This window comes from Wolffia australiana, chromosome 4, assembly GCF_029677425.1.
Source record: "Wolffia australiana isolate 7733 chromosome 4, ASM2967742v1".
Classification (NCBI taxonomy): Eukaryota; Viridiplantae; Streptophyta; class Magnoliopsida; order Alismatales; family Araceae; genus Wolffia; species Wolffia australiana.
The window spans coordinates 6,947,890-6,966,480 of record NC_135838.1 but is presented as its reverse complement, the minus strand read 5'-3'; the positions used below and the strand labels follow the sequence as shown (position 1 = coordinate 6,966,480).

At 43.0% G+C, this 18,591-nt stretch overlaps 1 protein-coding gene and 1 long non-coding RNA gene across 2 annotated transcripts; one reads left to right on the top strand and one right to left on the bottom strand.

The window, feature by feature from the left end:
* Nucleotides 1–9,035: 9,035 nt before the first annotated feature.
* On the top strand, nt 9,036–10,470 carry LOC144702589 (uncharacterized). The gene is made up of 2 exons (XR_013581264.1): nt 9,036–9,401; nt 9,975–10,470. It is a non-coding gene; the product is annotated as an uncharacterized LOC144702589 (long non-coding RNA).
* Nucleotides 10,471–10,844: 374 nt separating this feature from the next.
* LOC144701757 (FAD/NAD(P)-binding oxidoreductase family protein) lies at nt 10,845–12,331 on the bottom strand. The gene has a single exon (XM_078573507.1). The coding sequence runs from the start codon at nt 12,298–12,300 to the stop codon at nt 10,960–10,962; it is 1,341 nt and encodes a 446-aa protein (XP_078429633.1). The 5' UTR covers nt 12,301–12,331; the 3' UTR covers nt 10,845–10,959.
* Between the last annotated feature and the right edge of the window lie 6,260 nt (nt 12,332–18,591).

Here is an 18,591-nt window from a genome sequence, read left to right as displayed (position 1 = left end):
TCGATGATTGCATGTAGTGTAATATTGATTCTAGAATTGAGATAATTTTAGGGAATTTTGAATTGAATTTCTGAAGATAAAATTTTACATCGTTGTTATCTTATTATAATTTGTTTCATTCTTATGTCACTGAATTAAATTAAATTATATTACAAAATATTTTATTTTTTGAGGTTTATTTATGGCGAAATGTCTGATATTAAACCAGATATATTGTTTGTTATCTGGAGCTAAGTTCATAATATGTTCTTGAAAATGAGCTGACATGGGTGGTACTAACTCATTTGATATTCAATAAATTTAATATTTTTTATCAAATTTATCAGATTCTATTAACATTAATTCGAATGTGAAGATTTTGAGATTTGGAGAAATATAATATTCAAAATTTGAAAGGTACACTTTTTATGGAATGAGTTACACCATTTTTTCATGACATGCTATTTATTGCATTATAATAATTTAATTATATTATTTTGTAGAATAAAATTATGATACATGCATGTTTTTAGGCCTAAATGATTAAATATATATTTAGAAGGATATTCTGATTTTATGACATCATATTCGTAAATATACTGTTTTTCTAGCTTTGATTTAATTTTTAAGAAATTACATAAGGGGTTTTAGATTTTTTACTGGTTTATTTCAAATTCACACCATGATACAATATAATTATTTGAATACAGTCAATCATTGGCAATTGTCAATCATCAGATGTGATGTAGGATTGGCCTCCCCAATCATTTTGAAAATCACAACCACAGTACCGTAATTATTTTTCATGATACCACAATCAGTCAATCATTTGATGGTAATTATTTTTTTATGCGTAGGGACACAAGGCACTGAGAAAAATGGTTGATTTAATTTACAACAAATGTGATGGAACGTGTGGACATCTTTCAACATTAAAATGTATATGGAGTAAAATTGGCATAAATATGATGAAAAGTCATCACATACGTTTGTGTCACAAATTTGGTGATTAAAATGACCTATGAATGTAGTTTAAAGTACAGAAAATGTATGCACATAAGGAAGAATGTGATTGGTCAAAAACAGGAAATGAGAACAGCTTTTGGAGAATTTGGGGATGTAATTTCGACACACATCAAATCTTGATGATTGGGGTAAAAATTGGAGTGAATTCTTTGGTGAATCTGTCAATTCTGTAAATATTTTGGTGATCTTTCTTGTTGATCAATTAGGAGAGAGAAAAAAATTAGTGGCTCAGAATGATCCAACTTCTTAAGGAGTCTAGGCGGAGAATTGAAGGGGGGCTTTATCTCTCTTCTCTAGCCAACAATAGCCTTGGATCTATAAATAGATCCCCACATCGATTTGAAACCATATTGATTTTATCATTCATTTGTTGGCCTAGTGAAATAAAGAGAGTTTGAAATTTATCAAAATCTATGGTGCTAAATATTCATCCAAGTTGGAAGGTGCAACAGAAGTGGAAGGGCTCTCCTGAAATAATAAATATCCTTGATCCTAGTAGAAGATAAGAATCTAAGGTGGATTCCTCACACTAACAGCTTCATCTTGTTCTCAACATATATATATCAATCAATATACATGCACATCCATTCAGGGTCCCGTTTATCCCTCATCTCTCTACTATCGTTGTATCCCTATCTGCTCACATATGACTACAATTAACAATTATCATGTTTATCTGTATTTGTTATATTAGAAAATATCCTTTCTCACCCCCTAAATGACCATTGTTGGAAGCTAAGAGGGGGGGTGAATTAGCTTTTCTGATTTTATATTATCTAAATACCTTTTAATGATTCCTTGTTTTAACTCTCACCTCCTTTCTCTAAGACACCAAGTTTACTTGGTTCCTCGATCCGCTAAGTGATCGAGTCAATCCAAGGTCCCCCTTCGAGTCCAAACTAGGACTCAGGATATCCTTATCAAGGATCCTCCCTTGTAAGGTACCCTCACCCAACTTACAGAGTTGCTGAGGAGTCTTCCGGTGGCACTTCTCGTTCCTTGGTGCACGAGCTTCAACCCCGAACGCCTTCGGGTAGACCGTCATGAGCACTTCCTCGTACGCCTACTTCTCTCGTCACCGTCACATCCTTGATGCCACCCACGTCACCTCCCCGCCTTCTGAATCTTCTTCACCTGCTCAGATTAGTAAAAAGGAAAACAATGCCACTCCCCGTGATTGATTCAACAGTCAATCACCGCACTCAATGATGGATGAGTATATGATAATATCACAAGCACAAGAATCAAATCTTCTTTCAATCTCAGATCAAATTACTATCAAAAATCTCTCTCAGATCACAGAAATCAACTTCAAATATTTCTTTCAAAAGATCAAGATCAAAATTCCACTATCCTTCACAATACTATATGAAAAATCACCACTAAGACTATGATTGTGAAGGAATCTATCAACCTTTTCACTAAATGAGTGAATGATCAAAATGAAAAACTTCCCTTATGAGTAGAGAAGCACAGCCACACCAATTGAAGGGGAAGAACTTCACAAAGAGGAGCACTTTCTTCACACACAAAGAGCTCAAGAGAGATGGTTTTCAAAGAGGATGCCTCAACCCTTGCTCTGAAGGGGTATTTATAGGAGTAGAGGGGTAGATTGTAATTTTCTGAGAATTTTAAAAAAAATTTGAGCTCAAAAGGAGCTGTAATTAATTTTTTATGATTTTTTCAAAGTTTTATAGAAAGTTTCCTTAATTAAAAAATTAATTATAGTAATTAATGCTAATTAAAGTAGTAAGGTTTAATATAGGAATTTCAAAAGTCGGAAAAAATATGATTTTTAGAAATAAGAAATGATTTTGGAGAGTCAACCGTCGGACCCGACCTTTGGAATAAATCGAATTTCCTAATTTGATTTTTCGGGTCCAAAGTACATTATATATAAATAATTTATTTCTACACTAAGAGATGACTTCTGGCGCAGTGGTAAGTTGCTTCATTACTGAGGCGGAGGTCTTGGGTTCAAATCTCGTTCTCCCCATATATATATATATATATTTTTAATTCAAACTTTAGTAGTGGACCCGACCTCGAATTTAACTGGTTAAATCCGCCCGTCGGGTCCGCCACTAAGGTTAATGGGCTCCGCCCATTTAGGCCTTATTGGGCCCTTCTTAAATGAACTAAAATGCCAGAAATTTATTTAGGAGTCAATTTTGCACTATTTAAAATACTTTTAATTGTTTAAAAAATTCAGAAAAATGTTTATAATATTTTTAAAGTATTTAAAAATATTTCTAAGGTTTCTGAAAATAATTTCAACATACGTTAAATATGAAATGACCTTTTGAAATATTTTAAAGTATTAAAATAACATTTTAATACTTTAAAACTATTTTCAGAAACTTTAAAAAACATTTTTCATTCTCCCAAGTACTTTATGATTGTTCTAGTTTATTTTATAGTTTTAACACATTTACAAAACATAATCTTAAAATATTTTAAGCTCTAATTATAAATTAGTTTCTTAATTATAAATTCATGATGTTAATGTAATTTAGTGTACATTAAAACACAAAAACCTCAACAACAGTCATTCTTATAGAGATGGCCCTTTGATCACTATTTAATCATATTTAGAGAGCCAATGTCTCATAAATTTTATTGATTAACTCAATTATGAATGACATATTAAACCCCAAATATTGAGTTAATTGATTCCCATGTTTTTTTTTCTGTGAACCTATTCACCAGATATTGAGGAATATCTTAGATATATTTTGCGGCTATGAAAGGATGTTGAGAATTAGCTCTATTAGTGGAATCTAAAGTTGTTGCGGAACAGAAAATATATTTTAATCTGTTAACTTAGGTTTTCTGTTTATTTCAATCACTCTACATCTAATTCACAAGGGTTTTTATAACCTAGAATATTGTTAGGGAATTATGATAAAAAATTTTGGGATGTATCAATATGAAGACCAGGACGAAGGATGAGCAAAAATCTTCAAAAAAAGTACTTGTATTATATCACTGTTCCCTGGAGAGTTATACATTCAATTAGAAGGTATGTAATTGGGAATTATTCATTTGCACCCCCCACTAAATCCCTCACATTAGATTATTCCTTGCAAAATATAGTAGTAATAATTCATTTTATGTTCCAATACATATCCTCAATTAATATAAAATTCTGCAAAACATGTATTCATTAGATTATTCAAATACATTTGATTACAGCCTTCCTATACTATCTTCTTATTTATATGAGATGTGAAGGCCTCATTTATTAAATCCTTCATATCTCTCTCTAATTTCTAGTCTATTCCATATATTACTTGATTGAATCACATGGCATACAAGCCTATCACACTTATGGATATTAATTAAGTTCATTGAATTAATTAATTTAATTACAATTCACTTGTGATGTTCATGATGAATTCATAAGAACATTTGAAAATATTATTGATTCACGATAAGATTGTAGTGCAACAATCACTTATTTTTAGAAATTTCCAAAAATTCTTATTAAATATAATATTTAAGAATGATATCAAAATATATGGATGGAATATCTCTTTCTTCTCCCACTCATGTGAAGAGTAAGATTAATCTTTAAAAAATTATTGTCGAAAAAATCCCTAGAGAAATATCCATTGATCCGATCCATATGAGTCCTTGTATGGTATTATTGTTGGGTATGGTGCCTTGGTTCGGCCATGGATAACACGGTCTATGGATGCGGAATCGTGTCGATCGATTCACAATCGATCTTTAAAATCAACATACTGAGTGTACCTTTTGAGGAACTCGTTCCACCCTTAACTTTGCCGCTCCGAGATCGTTCTGAAGACGTTCACACGTCCAGCATCTAGAAGTATCCACGCAATCACTCGGCGCTTGGATTGGCACGTCTTCTTCAACTCTTCTTGAAAATCTTGAATATCTCCTCACCATGAAGACACTCTTCCTTGGATGAGTGGAGAAGAGAATGGAGAGGGGGAGAGGCTCTCAAATCAGGCTTAAAATAAGACCCCTTTCCCTCTTTATATTTCACTTAAGATTTTTCTCAAAACCCCACCTAAGTAAAATATATCCATCAATGCCCTTATGACCTTGTGCGTATGACCCTCTAGGCCCATTTATCATTCTTGTTAATAACTTTAATGGCCGAATAACATTTATTAACCAACCTTATTAATTAACTATATCAACATATACATTAATTAAATAAGGATTGATTTAACTCAATCGATAGGTTAAGTTTCCAGCCTGTGGGGTGCCAAGCTACACCTCGTGCTCTAGAAGATACCGAGTAGTCTCGAACTCTCTCATGGAACCTTTACCGTCATCGGTTATCGTATATGTATAATCCATCATCCTCGTGAGACTCTCGAACAACTTAGGTTATGGTTTATTGTCAAACCCTAATCGGTCATCGATTAGTACTAATGCGTAACGAGGATCATTGGAGAATGCCTTCTCCAATATCCTCACTAACCTGGCCTGGGATTTTTCTGCATCATTTTCCTCGAGTCAATCTCCTCTTATACCAAGGGTGGGTGACCCTGTCTTGACCACTCAATCATCTCTGTAAGCTTCTTACTACATCCGATCTATAAATTATTTGAATCCCATATTAGAGGCTCGTAATTTGGAGTCAAAATGTAGTCGTCCATTCACGAGATGTCCTTGGTGTCTCAGGTCAGTGGATCACTTATACAACCGTGACTTGAATCACCTGATTGACGTTTAGGTATAATACCATTCAGGGATTCTTACGGATCAATTCAGTGAACTCTTTCTCCAAAGAGCACCCACTATCTGTCCTTAGTGTCGCCACACTAATAGCTACAGGATCACCTATACTTATCGTATAAGTAGGATCAGCTAGTGTTATTCTATCCGGATAATTTGATGTCTATCTCGACTATCCATCGAATAAGAATATTTAGAATACATGTTTAAAAACTAGTGATCACTATATTATCATCTCATCATAATTTACTAAGTCATTGCATGTATTCATGGACTTCATTATAAACACACTGAATAATAATTAATGCAAGTATTTTATTCAATTAACATAAATAAACATGGTGGTGTGATTGGCTTGATGGCCACATAATATCCATCAATTATACCCAATTGTCAGATCAATTTATGCCATGATTGTGCAAATGGTCTTCTGTCTTGATCCACCAAAGACATATTGTGGATAGAGCAATAGTGTTTAACTATACAAGTCCCTAACATCTTCAAAAACTTTTAAAGAGTTGAGGGACTTGGAGGGGATGTCATTTGAGGATTGTTGATTACTCGCAATGAGAGGAAAAAGTGGGAAGAAAATAGGTCAAGTTGGTCTAGGCTTCATGTCAGAATCCCATGTAAAACAAGGACAAATGAAAGAAAAAAGAAAATTAGATTTCTTGGGGAATATCTTAGATTTATTTGGGGCTAAGGATGTTTGAGATATTAGTTCTATTATTGGAGTCTAAAGTGGTTGAGGAAGAGAAAATATATTTTATTCGTGCCGCTTTTGTTTTGTGATATGTGACTATTTTAATCACTCATCTTCTCATTCACAAGGGTTTTTGTAGCCTAGAATATTGGTAGGGAATTTTGATACAAAATTTTTGTGATGTGACAATATGAAGACCAGGACTAAGGATGAGGAAAGATATTTATAAAAAATACTTGTATTCTATCACTGTTTGTCACGCGGTCAAATCCCGAGCTATGTCAATTTCTCAAATGTGGCACGTGCCGGCCTCAGTGCTTGGAGCAGAACACCAAGCAGCCTCGATCTCTTGGAGCGGAAGTCTTTTGCAATAGCTTAAGATCACATATAAGGGGTTAGAGGAGAGTGTGGGGATGCAGCCCCATCGAGGAAAATTGTCATTGCATTAATATCTCAACTGTTTACATCGTAGTCATGATCGTTACATGGAGGAAGATCAGGGATGATACATAGTAATGAGATGAGGCGCATCGCCCTAGGGTAGTGTCGCCTCATCGCCTCGAGGCCTGACGCTCCACGCGCGTGGGCCCGCCAGCCCTGCCGCTACACATGTGCCCCCAGGCCGGGCGTTGCGCGCCCATGGGCATAGCGATCACACACGCCACCTTGCCTTGACGATCACACACGCCACTAGCACCCGCGCTGACGCCTATCGCATGCAGTATGCGCAACATCGCCACATTCGGTGCCTCAAGCCGAGCGCTTTTCGCCCTGTACTACCCGCGGGAACGCCATGCGCCCCATGCCGCCTTGGCGCTCATTGTGCCCCATTGCCTTAGTCTCTTGGCAGGATGTCGTCCGCCCCGCACCCCGCACACACGATGCGCGCGCTGCCCGCGTGACCGCTGCATAGCATCCCGCACAACTCCACGTGCTCCACCCACAGAATGCAGCCCGGCATGCGCATCTCGCGCCCGCATGCGAAGCTTGGCGCTCCCACGTGGCGCTTAGGGCTTGCGCAAATTGTTGGCGCCCGCGCGTGGCCCTTGGCGCTAGCGCGCCGGCGCTTGGTGTCTGCGCACTCGTGCCTGTCGGCCCATGTGCCCAGAAACGTGCAGACTTCACCTGATCCGTCCCGCTAAGGCATGAACGGGCACACACACCATCTGTAGGGTATCACCCCCTACGGGGGTAATGGCCTGAAAGATCAAGTTGGGCACCACCACCCTTAGTGCGTCATAGCACTAAATAGGACTCCGTCATTACAGATCATGAGTTTCATGCGAACACGCCCTCCCAATAAGCACACATGCCTCTGGGCAGGGAATGCCACCTAGTTAGGGGCCTACATTGTTCCCTAGAGACTTTAACATTCAAATATAAGATATGTAATTATATTTAGTTATAATATTTGAACCACCTACTAAAACTCTGACATTACGTTATTCCTTGAAAAATATAGCAATAATGATTAAATTTCACGAGGTTATTCAAATATATTCTTATCTATATGAGATGTGAAGGCCTTATTTAATAAATCCTTCATATCTTTCTCTATGATTTCTTGTATATTCCATATACTACTTGCCGAAATCACATGATATACAAACCAGTCACACTTCTATACATTACTTAAGTTCATTGAAATAAATCAATTTAATTACCATTCACTTGTGATGTTGATAAGGAATTTGTAAGAACATTTGAAATTATTATTACCTTACAATGAGATTATAATGCAATGATCACTTATCTTCAGATATTTCTAAACATTCTTATTCATATAATATTCAAGAGTAAAATAAAAAATATATGGATGTAATCATTTTTTTCTCCCACTCATGTAAAGTGTATGGTTATTCACGTAAAAATTAGTGTGGAGAAGCAAAAGGAGAAATATTCACTGGTCCGATCTATATGAGTCCTTGTATGGTATTATACCCAACTGTCAGGTCAATTTATGGCATGATTGTGCAAATGGTCTTTTGCCTTGAGCCACCAAAGACATATTGTGGATAGAGCAGTTGTGTTTAACTATACAAGTCCCTAACACCTTCAAAAACTTCCAAAGAGTTGAGGGACTTTGAGGGGAGGTCATTTGAGGATTGCTTATTACTCACAATTTTAACAACGAGAGGAAAAAGCAGGAAGAAAATAGATCAAGTTGGTCCAGGCTTCATGTCAGAATCCCATGTAAAACAAGGACAAAGGAAAGAAAAGAACATTGGAGAGTAAGAGAAGAAGAATGTGTTCAAAGTGATGTGGTTAAAAGAAGATAGGAAGGCCTCTCCAAAGGAAAGGGAAATAGACACTAGGATAGCTTTAAACCTCACCTAGTGAGTAGACTGATGGATATAAATAATTAAAAGAGAAATATGAGAAGCTAATAGATGAGTCTTACATTATTTACACAATGGTGTGATCTCCAAGACCTTTATTAAAAAAGGATTAGGATATGGTCCATCAGTTATGGTCAAGCCAAAGAGGTTGCATAAGCCTTTATGGACATTGAAAAATCAAGAAATGTCCCAAAAAGGAAGTCCAAGATACCAGATACGCCCTTGAAATACACGCCCTTGAAGACGATATGGATGGGTCTGATACCAAAAATATGATCCCAACGAGACGTATCGACTTCGAAGTAATTTCAATGATGAAATGCACCGATTCCATAGAAGATAGAATGGAGCCAAAGGACAGATGAGAGAAAGAGAGAGTGGCCGAGTGTGAGGCCGAACAGAGGAGGTAGAGATCGACCGAGGAGGAGTCACAAGAGGCAGGGGAGACAATCACAAGAGGCAGGGACCCCGATGTAGAGACAAGATTTGGGCATAAGGGGCAGGAAGGGACGAGCAATGTCTGAGAGGAAAATTTCTTGCTGCCCTCCTAAATGGAACGACTGCCCTTGAGAAACATCATCAAGCAGAAGAATTTCGAACTGGGTTCAATTTCTTTCACCCTGATTATGCTCTAGTAGGTATGTGTGTTATGTTCTATTTGTGCAGTTTTGTGCGAATTGTGCCTTCTATTCAGTTATCCGAACAGAACAAAAATGAATTCGCACAGGGCATCGCACAGACCCGTGTGCGATTCGGATTGTGCGAATTGTGCGAATTTTTTATACGTTTTCAAAAAACTCCACTCGATTTTTCCCCTCTCTCTCGTCGTTCACCCAGTCCTCTCTCTCTGTTTCTCTATTTACCTTGCGTCTACCCAGACGTGGTTGACCTGTAAACCGTGAACAATGAGAGCAGCCCCCAGAATCCGAGTGATAACAACGGCGTCGACGATCTGGTTCCGCTGGTGGTTCAGCCCACCCAAGACGCCTACCATGAGATACTTCCGCCTGTCCTTCTTAATTGCCTGGGATGTCTGCCTACACCCGTCACTGAAATGAAGGCATGGTCGGTAACCCATGTCATCCAGTTGCTTCCAGAATTCTCTAAATCCTTTGTCTTCCTCAACCGGCGCCATCGCTGGCTGAGAGACACCACCGCCGAGCTGGGTAGTCAAAAAATGGATGGCCAACTCTTCACTTGTTGTGTTACAGGGTATCGACGAGAAGGCTATCAACGGATCAGGCTGCTCGCTAAGAATTACCATCCCAACTAGTGTTAACACGCAAACGAACACGAGGAAGATCGATCTACTGACGACGCTGAAGAATCGGGCTCACGTTCTTGATCTCTTACTTGGGGATTTTATGACACCTGGAAGAGACGGTGAAGGAATCGAGCAGATGATCTGTGATGGCACTGCTATGTAAGAGAGCTTGATCTTCACCTTCTCCTTCTCAGAGGCCATGAGCTTGTCCACAAAGACGAAGCTCTCTCTCCAGTTCTCTTTATTTCTCGTGCCTAGCAACAATCAGAATTGCTCCTATTTCATCAGTGGTTTTAATCAGCAATTCCGTCTCTTATTGACTGCGGATACACGGTCAACTAGTTGATCTGCCACGCTGAACTATTGGCCGGCTCGCCAATCAGGGACGACGATGGGCTAGACATAGACATGTATTCTGTTCTATTTGTGCAGTTTTGTGCGAATTGTGTCATGTTCGATTATCCGAACAGAACAAAAGCGTAGATGATTAAAAACTTGTTATTAGGATCATTTGAATTACTAATATTATTTATTTAATGTTAATGTTACTCAACATCCACTCTTAGTAACAAAAAAAATACTATGAATATTTATTCCAGAGAATTAGTGTGAAATATGTAAATTCAGCGTAATTTTGTATCAATTTGTACGGATTTAAATGATTGTGCAAATTTTGTGCAAATTCTGAGGCATTGTGCGCATTTTGTTCGAATTGTGTGAATTGTTCTAATTGTGCGAATTTTGTTCGTATTGTGCCAATTTTACATAGTGTGCAAATTTTGTAAGCATTGTGCGAATTTTGTTGGGATTGTGTGAATTGTTGGAACATCTGTTCAAATTTTTTCACAAAAAGAGAACAGAACAACGAAAACGGCCCTGTGCAACTCCAGCGATTATGAACAGAAAAAAATTCAGAGGCAGGGAATCAAAGATCAAACCTGAGACCACCGATCGCTGATGAGTGCTTCGGCGGCGAGCCTCCCAGAGACGAGCGCCCCATCAAAGGTAGCAGACCGCATGAAATCTCCGCAGAGGTACACCCCACCGCCGGCCCGCACCTCCCTCCCCACCAGCTCCGTCGGCGGGCTCTGATCCGGCTGCGCGTACGCAATCCTATACGTCCTCAGATGCCGCCACGTGGCGACCTCCGCGGCCCCGAACCACTCCCCCAGCTCCGCCGCCACCGCCGCCGCCACGTCCTCCCCCTCCGCTGCCGCCCCAATCAGCGACGCCGACACCAGCGCCGTCCCCGGCGGCGCGTACGACGGCGCCACCTCGCTGGCGAAGAACATGTTGTTCACCCGCCCCCGTCCCGTTCCGTTGAGCAGCAGCACGGGCCCAGGCACGGCGGCGCGGTCCGCGGCGAAGTACACGCAAGTCGTGCCACGTGGCGGCCGGCCCGGCGGGGGGCCCCGGCCCAGGAGTTGGGCCGCCTCCGGGGCCGGGACGGCGAGGATGACGCCGAGCGGGGCCGGGACGTCGCCGCGGTCGGTTCGGACCAGGGATCGGTCGAGGGCGAGGGCGGTGGTGCGGAGGAGGAGCGATTGGGGGGGGAGTTTGGCGGCGAGCTGGTCGGCGATCGATCCGATGCCGGCGGCGGGGAGGGCGTTGTCGCCGAGGGCGAGGCATTTGAAGACGAAGTCGAAGAGTCGGGAGGTGGTCGAGAGGTCGGGGTCGAAGAAGACGCCGCCGAAGAAGGGTCGGAAGAACTGGTCGACCATGGAGGGGGAGAAGCCGTCGGCGGCGAGCCGGGATCGGATCGGGAGCTCGGGGGCGGTGAGGAGGTCGGGGTCGGCTCGGACCGCGGCGCGGAGGCGGGCGAGCCCGACCCGGACCTTGTCCGCCGGGGTCCCGATCGGGTTCAGGAGGCTGAGCAGGCCGTCGATCGGGTGCCGGAGCGGGTCGGCCAGGCGGTGGAACCGACCGCCGCCGGCGTGGACCAGCGCGCCGGAGTAGAACCGGCGGAGGTCTAGGGCTTCGTAGTCTAGGACCGCCTTCGCCTCCGGGTAGGCGGTGATCAGGATCTGGAACCCGCGGTCGAGGAGGAAGCCGTCGACGCGGTCGGTGCGGACCCGCCCGCCCAACCCGTCCGAGCCCTCGACGACCGTGACCGGCACGCCGGCGGCGCGGAGCCGAGCCGCCGCGGCCAGACCGGCTAGACCCGCGCCGACCACGACCGCGCCGGGGGGAGCTTCCGCGGCGGCGATAATGGCGGACCGGCGGCGGGATCGCGGCCCCCCGCCGGCGGTCCGCGGCGGAGCGACCGTTAACATCGCCCCCCCGCCACCCTGAAAGAGATGAGTCGAGGGTCTGTCACCGCTCAAACAGACTAATCTTTTATATCCTCTGAGGATGATCATCACCGTTGGATCTTGATCCGACGGCTGCGGGAGGAGAGAGAGATCCGGGGGATGAGGTGAACGGGGGATAACGGAACGGCTGACGAAACGTGACGGACGTTGACGTGACAAACAGACTAATATGTATATCCTTTGAGGATGATTCCCACTGTTGGATCTTGATCCGACGGCTGCAGGTTGAGATTTTAAGGTGATGACTTGTTGGAGCTTAGAGGTGACTGGGGATGACGGAACGGATGACGAAACGTGACGGACGGTGACGTGACAAACAGACTAATATGTATATCCTCTGAGGATGACTCCCACTGTTGGATCTTGATCCAACGGCTGCTGGTCGAGATTTTGAGGTGATGACTTGTTGGAGCTTAGAGGTGACTGGGGATGACGGAACGGATGACGAAACGTGACGGAAGGTGAGGTGACAAACAGACTAATATGTATATCCTCTGAGGATGACTCCCACTGTTGGATCTTGATCCAACGGCTGCTGGTCGACATTTTGAGGTGATGACTTGTTGGACCTCAGAGGTGACCGGGGATGACGGAACGGATGACAAAACGAGACAAACAGATGAATCTTTATATCTTCTAAGGATGATCCCCACCGTTGGATCTTGATCCGACAGCTGCAGGAGAGGAGAGAGAGATCCGGGGGATGAGGAGGATGAGGACTAAAGTTTGTCCCGCGTATCACAAGACGGGACGGTTTTCGTCTCATAGGACGAAAAAGCCGTCCGTTCGGAGGTCTCAGACGATGGGCCGGATAATCAGGACAGAAAACCGCCGGATTCACATCCGTGGTTGAGATGTTGCCATGTGGCCTCGCAATGACAATTTACATCAAAGTCCCTATATATTTACGTGTGTGCAAATCGACGCAAGTCAGAAATAATTGTACATATGCCCCTTTGCGTTCTATCTCCTCAGTAATTCCCTAAAAGACTTGAAAAAAATCTATATTAATACATTAAAAATATAAAATGGGTGTCTTTCGTCCGAGACGAATGTCAGGACCAAAATTCGTCCGGGAGGAGTGGACAGGACGAAAAATCATCCCGGTATGACTGGACGGGACGTTTTTTTTATCATTGGACGAAAAACCATCCCATCCTTAGTCCCTGAACTTACTCTGGATGTCGGATGGGACGAAATTCATCCCGTCACGTCCATCGTCCACGTCCGGGACGATCCAGAACTATACAGAGAAGCAGCCGAAACTTTGGGTACGACCGGTGCGATTTTAGGCCGATGTGCAGTCCTGTTCGATGTTTCGGGCCACACATCTGACAAAGTTACAGTAGATCGCACCGCACATCGCCCACGGTCGTGTGTGGTGCGATTATGCGATTTTGGCCGGATTTTTTCTAAAACTTTGAATAAGGGTCTGCGGGTCGCGGGCTGCGGGGGTCGTAAGGCACTCGGGCATTTGAGGTCTCGGGCTGAACCGCTGAAGAGTCAGTGAAGACAATGAAGACTTCCCCCCGTCTGTCTCCATCGGTCTAAGTTGGGCTTCCCCTCTCTCTCACTCTCTTCCTCTCAATTACTCCCTACTCTCTCTCTCAGTCTCATTAAGTGTTTCTGACCGTTGCTCCGGTCCTCCAGCTGAAGACTGAAGTTCAGTTTCCCTCTTCACTCCCAAAAAAATTTGGGCCAAAATTGCCTCCATTGTAAGGTATCATGTATGTACGTTACACAATCCAGCTATCTCATATTAGATCAGATATTTATTTCATCCCGATAATGATTTAGATCACATATCTGTGTGATCTAAATCAATTATCATTTTTATTTTATCTCTTGGCTTCTCAGTGAAGCATAGACACCTCAATGGTAATTGGTAAAACATAGACGTCATGGAGATGAGTTTCAGGATTCATAGACGCCTCAATGGTAAATTATCATTTTTCCCCATTATTGTTGGGTTAGTTTATTTTCTGCAAAATGGAGAATTGAAGATTAGTTCCTGCAAATTGGATTTTTTTCATGTTTTTTCATGGATAATTATCATGTTTTTTCATACCCGAGATTAGTTACATTTTATATCTTGGCTTCTTACTCTCTTTCTCTCAATTACTCCCTACTCTCTCTTACCCCTATGTCTCACTTTATTTCTATCAATTACTCTCTACTCCTCTCTCTCTCTCAATGACTCTTTTATTCCTCTGTCTCTCTCTCAGTCTGTTTCTCTCAATTTTTCCCACAATCTCTAACCCCTGTTTTTCACTTTCTTACTCTCTCAATGACTCTCTTACTCCTCTCTCTCTCTCATTCTCTTTCTCTAAAATTGAGAGTCTCAATTACTCCCTACTCTCTCGTACTCTACGCCTCTCAATTACACCCTCTATCTCACTCTCTTTCTCAAAAATACTCCCAATATCGCTTACCCCTATTTCTCACTTTCTTACTCCCTCTTACCCCTATTTCCCACTCTTTTACTCCCTCAATGACTTTCTTACTCTCTCTCTCATTCTCTCAATTACTCCCTACTCTCTCGTACTCTCTTTCTCTCAGTTACACCTTCTCTCTCTCACTTTCTTTCTCTCAAATACTCCCAATATCTCTTACCCCTATTTCTCACTCTCTTAGTCCCTCTTACCCCTATTTCTCACTCTCTTACTCCTTCTTACCCCTGTTTCTCACTCTCTTACTCTCAATGACTCTCTTACTCTCTCTCATTCTCTCAAATACTCTTTCTCTCAATTACTCCCTCTCTCACTCACTATTTTCCTCTCAAATACTCCCACTATCTCTTACCCCTATTTCTTACTCTCTGACTCCCTCTTACCCCTGTTTCTCACTCTCTTACTCTCTCTTATCATGTTTCTCACTTCTTACTCTCTCAATGACTCTCTTACTATCAATGACTCTCTTACTCTCTCAATTTCTCAAATACTCCCTCTCTCTCTCTCGTACTCTCTCTCAATTACTCCCTCTCTCTTTCACTCTCTTTCTCTCAAATACTCCCACTATCTCTTACCCCTATTTCTCACTTTCTTACTCCCTCTTACCCCTATTTCTCACTCTCTTACTCCCTCTTACCCCTATTTCTCACTCTCTTACTCCCTCAATGACTCTCTTACTCTCTCTCATTCTCTCAAACACTCCCTCTCTCTTTCGTACTCTCTTCCTCTCAATTAATCCCTCTCTCTCTCTCTCACTCTTTTCCTCTCAAATACTCCCACTATCTCTTACTCCCTCAATGACTCTCTTACTCTCTCTCATTCTCTCAAACACTCCCTCTCTCTTTCGTACTCTCTTCCTCTCAATTAATCCCTCTCTCTCTCACTCTTTTCCTCTCAAATACTCCCACTATCTCTTACTCCCTCTTACCCCTATTTCTCACTCTCTTACTCCCTCAATGACTCTCTTACTCATTCTCATTCTCTCAAACACTCCCTCTCTCTTTCGTACTCTCTTCCTCTCAATTAATCCCTCTCTCTCTCACTCTTTTCCTCTCAAATACTCCCACTATCTCTTACTCCCTCTTACCCCTATTTCTCACTCTCTTACTCCCTCTTACCCCTGTTTCTCACTCTCTTACTCTCTCTTACCCATGTTTTTCACTCTCTTACTCTTTCACTAAAGAGGATTTGGCCCCCTCCTATGTGGATGAAAAAGCTCGAGGGAAAAAGAACCTGAACTGACCGCTTGACAGATGTTTTATCCATGTTACCTTCCTTTTAAATATTAGGATGGAAGATGGTGAATCATCACACGGCCTAGAGTTCACAGTTATGTCTGCGGAGGATGAGTCATCAGACAGTGGCACAACTAGAGAACAGAAGAAGCCCCGCATTAATAGATGCGATGCGTTGAGGTATACGTCTGATCTCAGACGACAAAAATTCAGATGCAACATATGTACTGTAATTGTGGACCGCAGCAAATATTAGAGCAGCACTCATCTGTGGAGATATCTGGAAAAATTTCATCGGAAGGTTTTCGTATCCTTGAAGGCAAGGGGAACAGCTTCAGAAGGGAGAGGTCAGTGATTAAATATTTTGATATAAGAGGTAGTAAGAAGCAATATTATATTGGTCGTACAATAGAGAATATGAAGAACTAGTGCGCTTCATATGTCTATCTCATTCACCGTGGGCGATTGTTAGGAAGTAGTTTATAAGACTTCCCTGTTACATCACACAAGAAGAGATATCTATCTCATTTGTAAGGGCTATCAAAGTCAAAGCACATGCTCTTGACAAAGATATGAAAAAAACCAGACGACAAAAACTGGCTGACGTTGCGCGTGTATCACCAACACTAGATGTATGGACTTGTGAAAACAACATTGCATTCTTAGTGGTGACTATGCATTGGATGGACAAGGAGTGGAAACTGTGTGAGTGTGTGATTGTGATACGCCAATTGAAAAGGATCACACACTAGGGAAAACCTTAGTGCAACTGTCCAAATATTGACGGAATTTGACTTAAAGTGAAATGTATGCATAAGAATGTAATCAATAATAGTCTGTGCAATGACATTCTCACATTCCTGATGTATTTTTACGCAGGTGTGCGTGGTGACCACAGACAATGCGTCAAATAACAAGAAGATGATGGCCACTCTAGAAGATGAATTGAAGCAAGGGGACCATCATTTCACTACAAGTAGGCACGTATTATGTGTGGCATATGTAATCAACCTTGTAGTCCAGGATGGGCTCAACTCACTACGGGTTACGGAGGCACCATTTGAGTAAGTCATTCTAGATGACAGTTATATTCTTGGTGCCAATGACAGTGATGATTCACCCCAATTTAGAGATGGTCGTGCAGTATGGTGCGAAAATTTGCACCGAGTGTGCGAATTTTTGCACGCACAAAACGGCGTGTGCAGTCACCGCACAACGCACTAAATTCACACATTTAGAAGGATTTTTTAAAAAAATTTAAATACGATTTGGAAAATAAAATAAGTATATTTAATTCTTAATATAAGTGGTATAATTACTATGTTTAATTATTAATATAATTAATAATTAAAAATAATACGATGCGGCGGCAGCGTCAGACGACAGGCCAGGGCGGCGCCACCGTGTCGCCCAGACGGCATCACCGGAGAAGACGGTGCCGGCGAACGCGGCAGTGGTTGGACGGGGGACCGCGGCCAGAGGAGGGTGGAGAGAAGGCGGGGTTGGTTGTGAGGCGGCGGCCAGGGGTGGAGGCGGAAGGGGGTGGGAGAGGACGGAGGTGGAGGGGGCGGGCGGCGAGGGGGACGGCGGGAGGGCCGAAAAGTGTGGGGGGGGACTGCGGGGAGGGCCGAGAAGTGGGGGACGGCAGGGAGGGCCGGAAAGTGGGGACGGCGGGAGGGCCGGAAAGTGGGGGGGACGGCGGGGAGGGCCAAGGGCTGGAGGGGGGGGGGGGACGACGGGGCCAGTGGAGGGGGGGGAGGGGGGCACGGCGGGGCAGGGGGGGGGGGAGGAGGGGGGCGGTGCGGCGGGGCAGGGGGGTGGAGGGGGGCGGGGACGGCCGGAGGGGGGGGCGGGGGGGCGGGGGGGGGGGGAGCAGGCTAGAGGGGGGCGGGCGGCAGGGGACGACCGTAGGGGGGCCAACCTACAGACGGGAGGGGGGGGGGAACTGCACGAGCGCGATCTGCTCGCACGGTTTGGCGCATGTCTACCCCAATTGATGACTTCGGTTCATCCACTCTGGGTGACACAGTGCTCCGATTGAGGGACATTGTGACTACTATACGTGGGTCAACACAGTGCGCTGAGCGCTATGTATCACTATGCAAGCAGTTTGGATTATCCAACCATAAGAAGATACCCTTAGACTGCACTACATGGTGGAATTCAACGTATGAGATGCTAGTCGCAAGCGTTGAAAAGAGGGATATTATTGACGTAATGGTGGAAATGTCTTGAAGAAGCATGTGCTGGTTGATGAAGAGTGGCAGATGATCAAAGATTTTGCAGGGATATTGCAGCCCCTTGTGATGACAATGTCCCTCGCTTGTCAATCTAAGTCACCAACTGCAAATGAAGCAATTGTCATCCTCAAAGCTATGACAAAACATCTTGATAGTGTCATACGAGGAATCAGAGAATCAACCTTGTTTCAAGTGAATAGTGTTATATATTCACGGCAACAGACTTCCATCTACAATGCTTGTAAAGCAATGAATATCAAGCTGAATAAATATTCAGCTATCCTCACTCGTAACCAGGTCTGCCTCATTGTTGCGCTCATTGATCCA

Excerpts from the sequence above, each read along its gene's own strand:
- LOC144701757 (XM_078573507.1), bottom strand. The coding sequence starts at position 12,300 with ATGTTAACGGTCGCTCCGCCGCGGACCGCCGGCGGGGGGCCGCGATCC.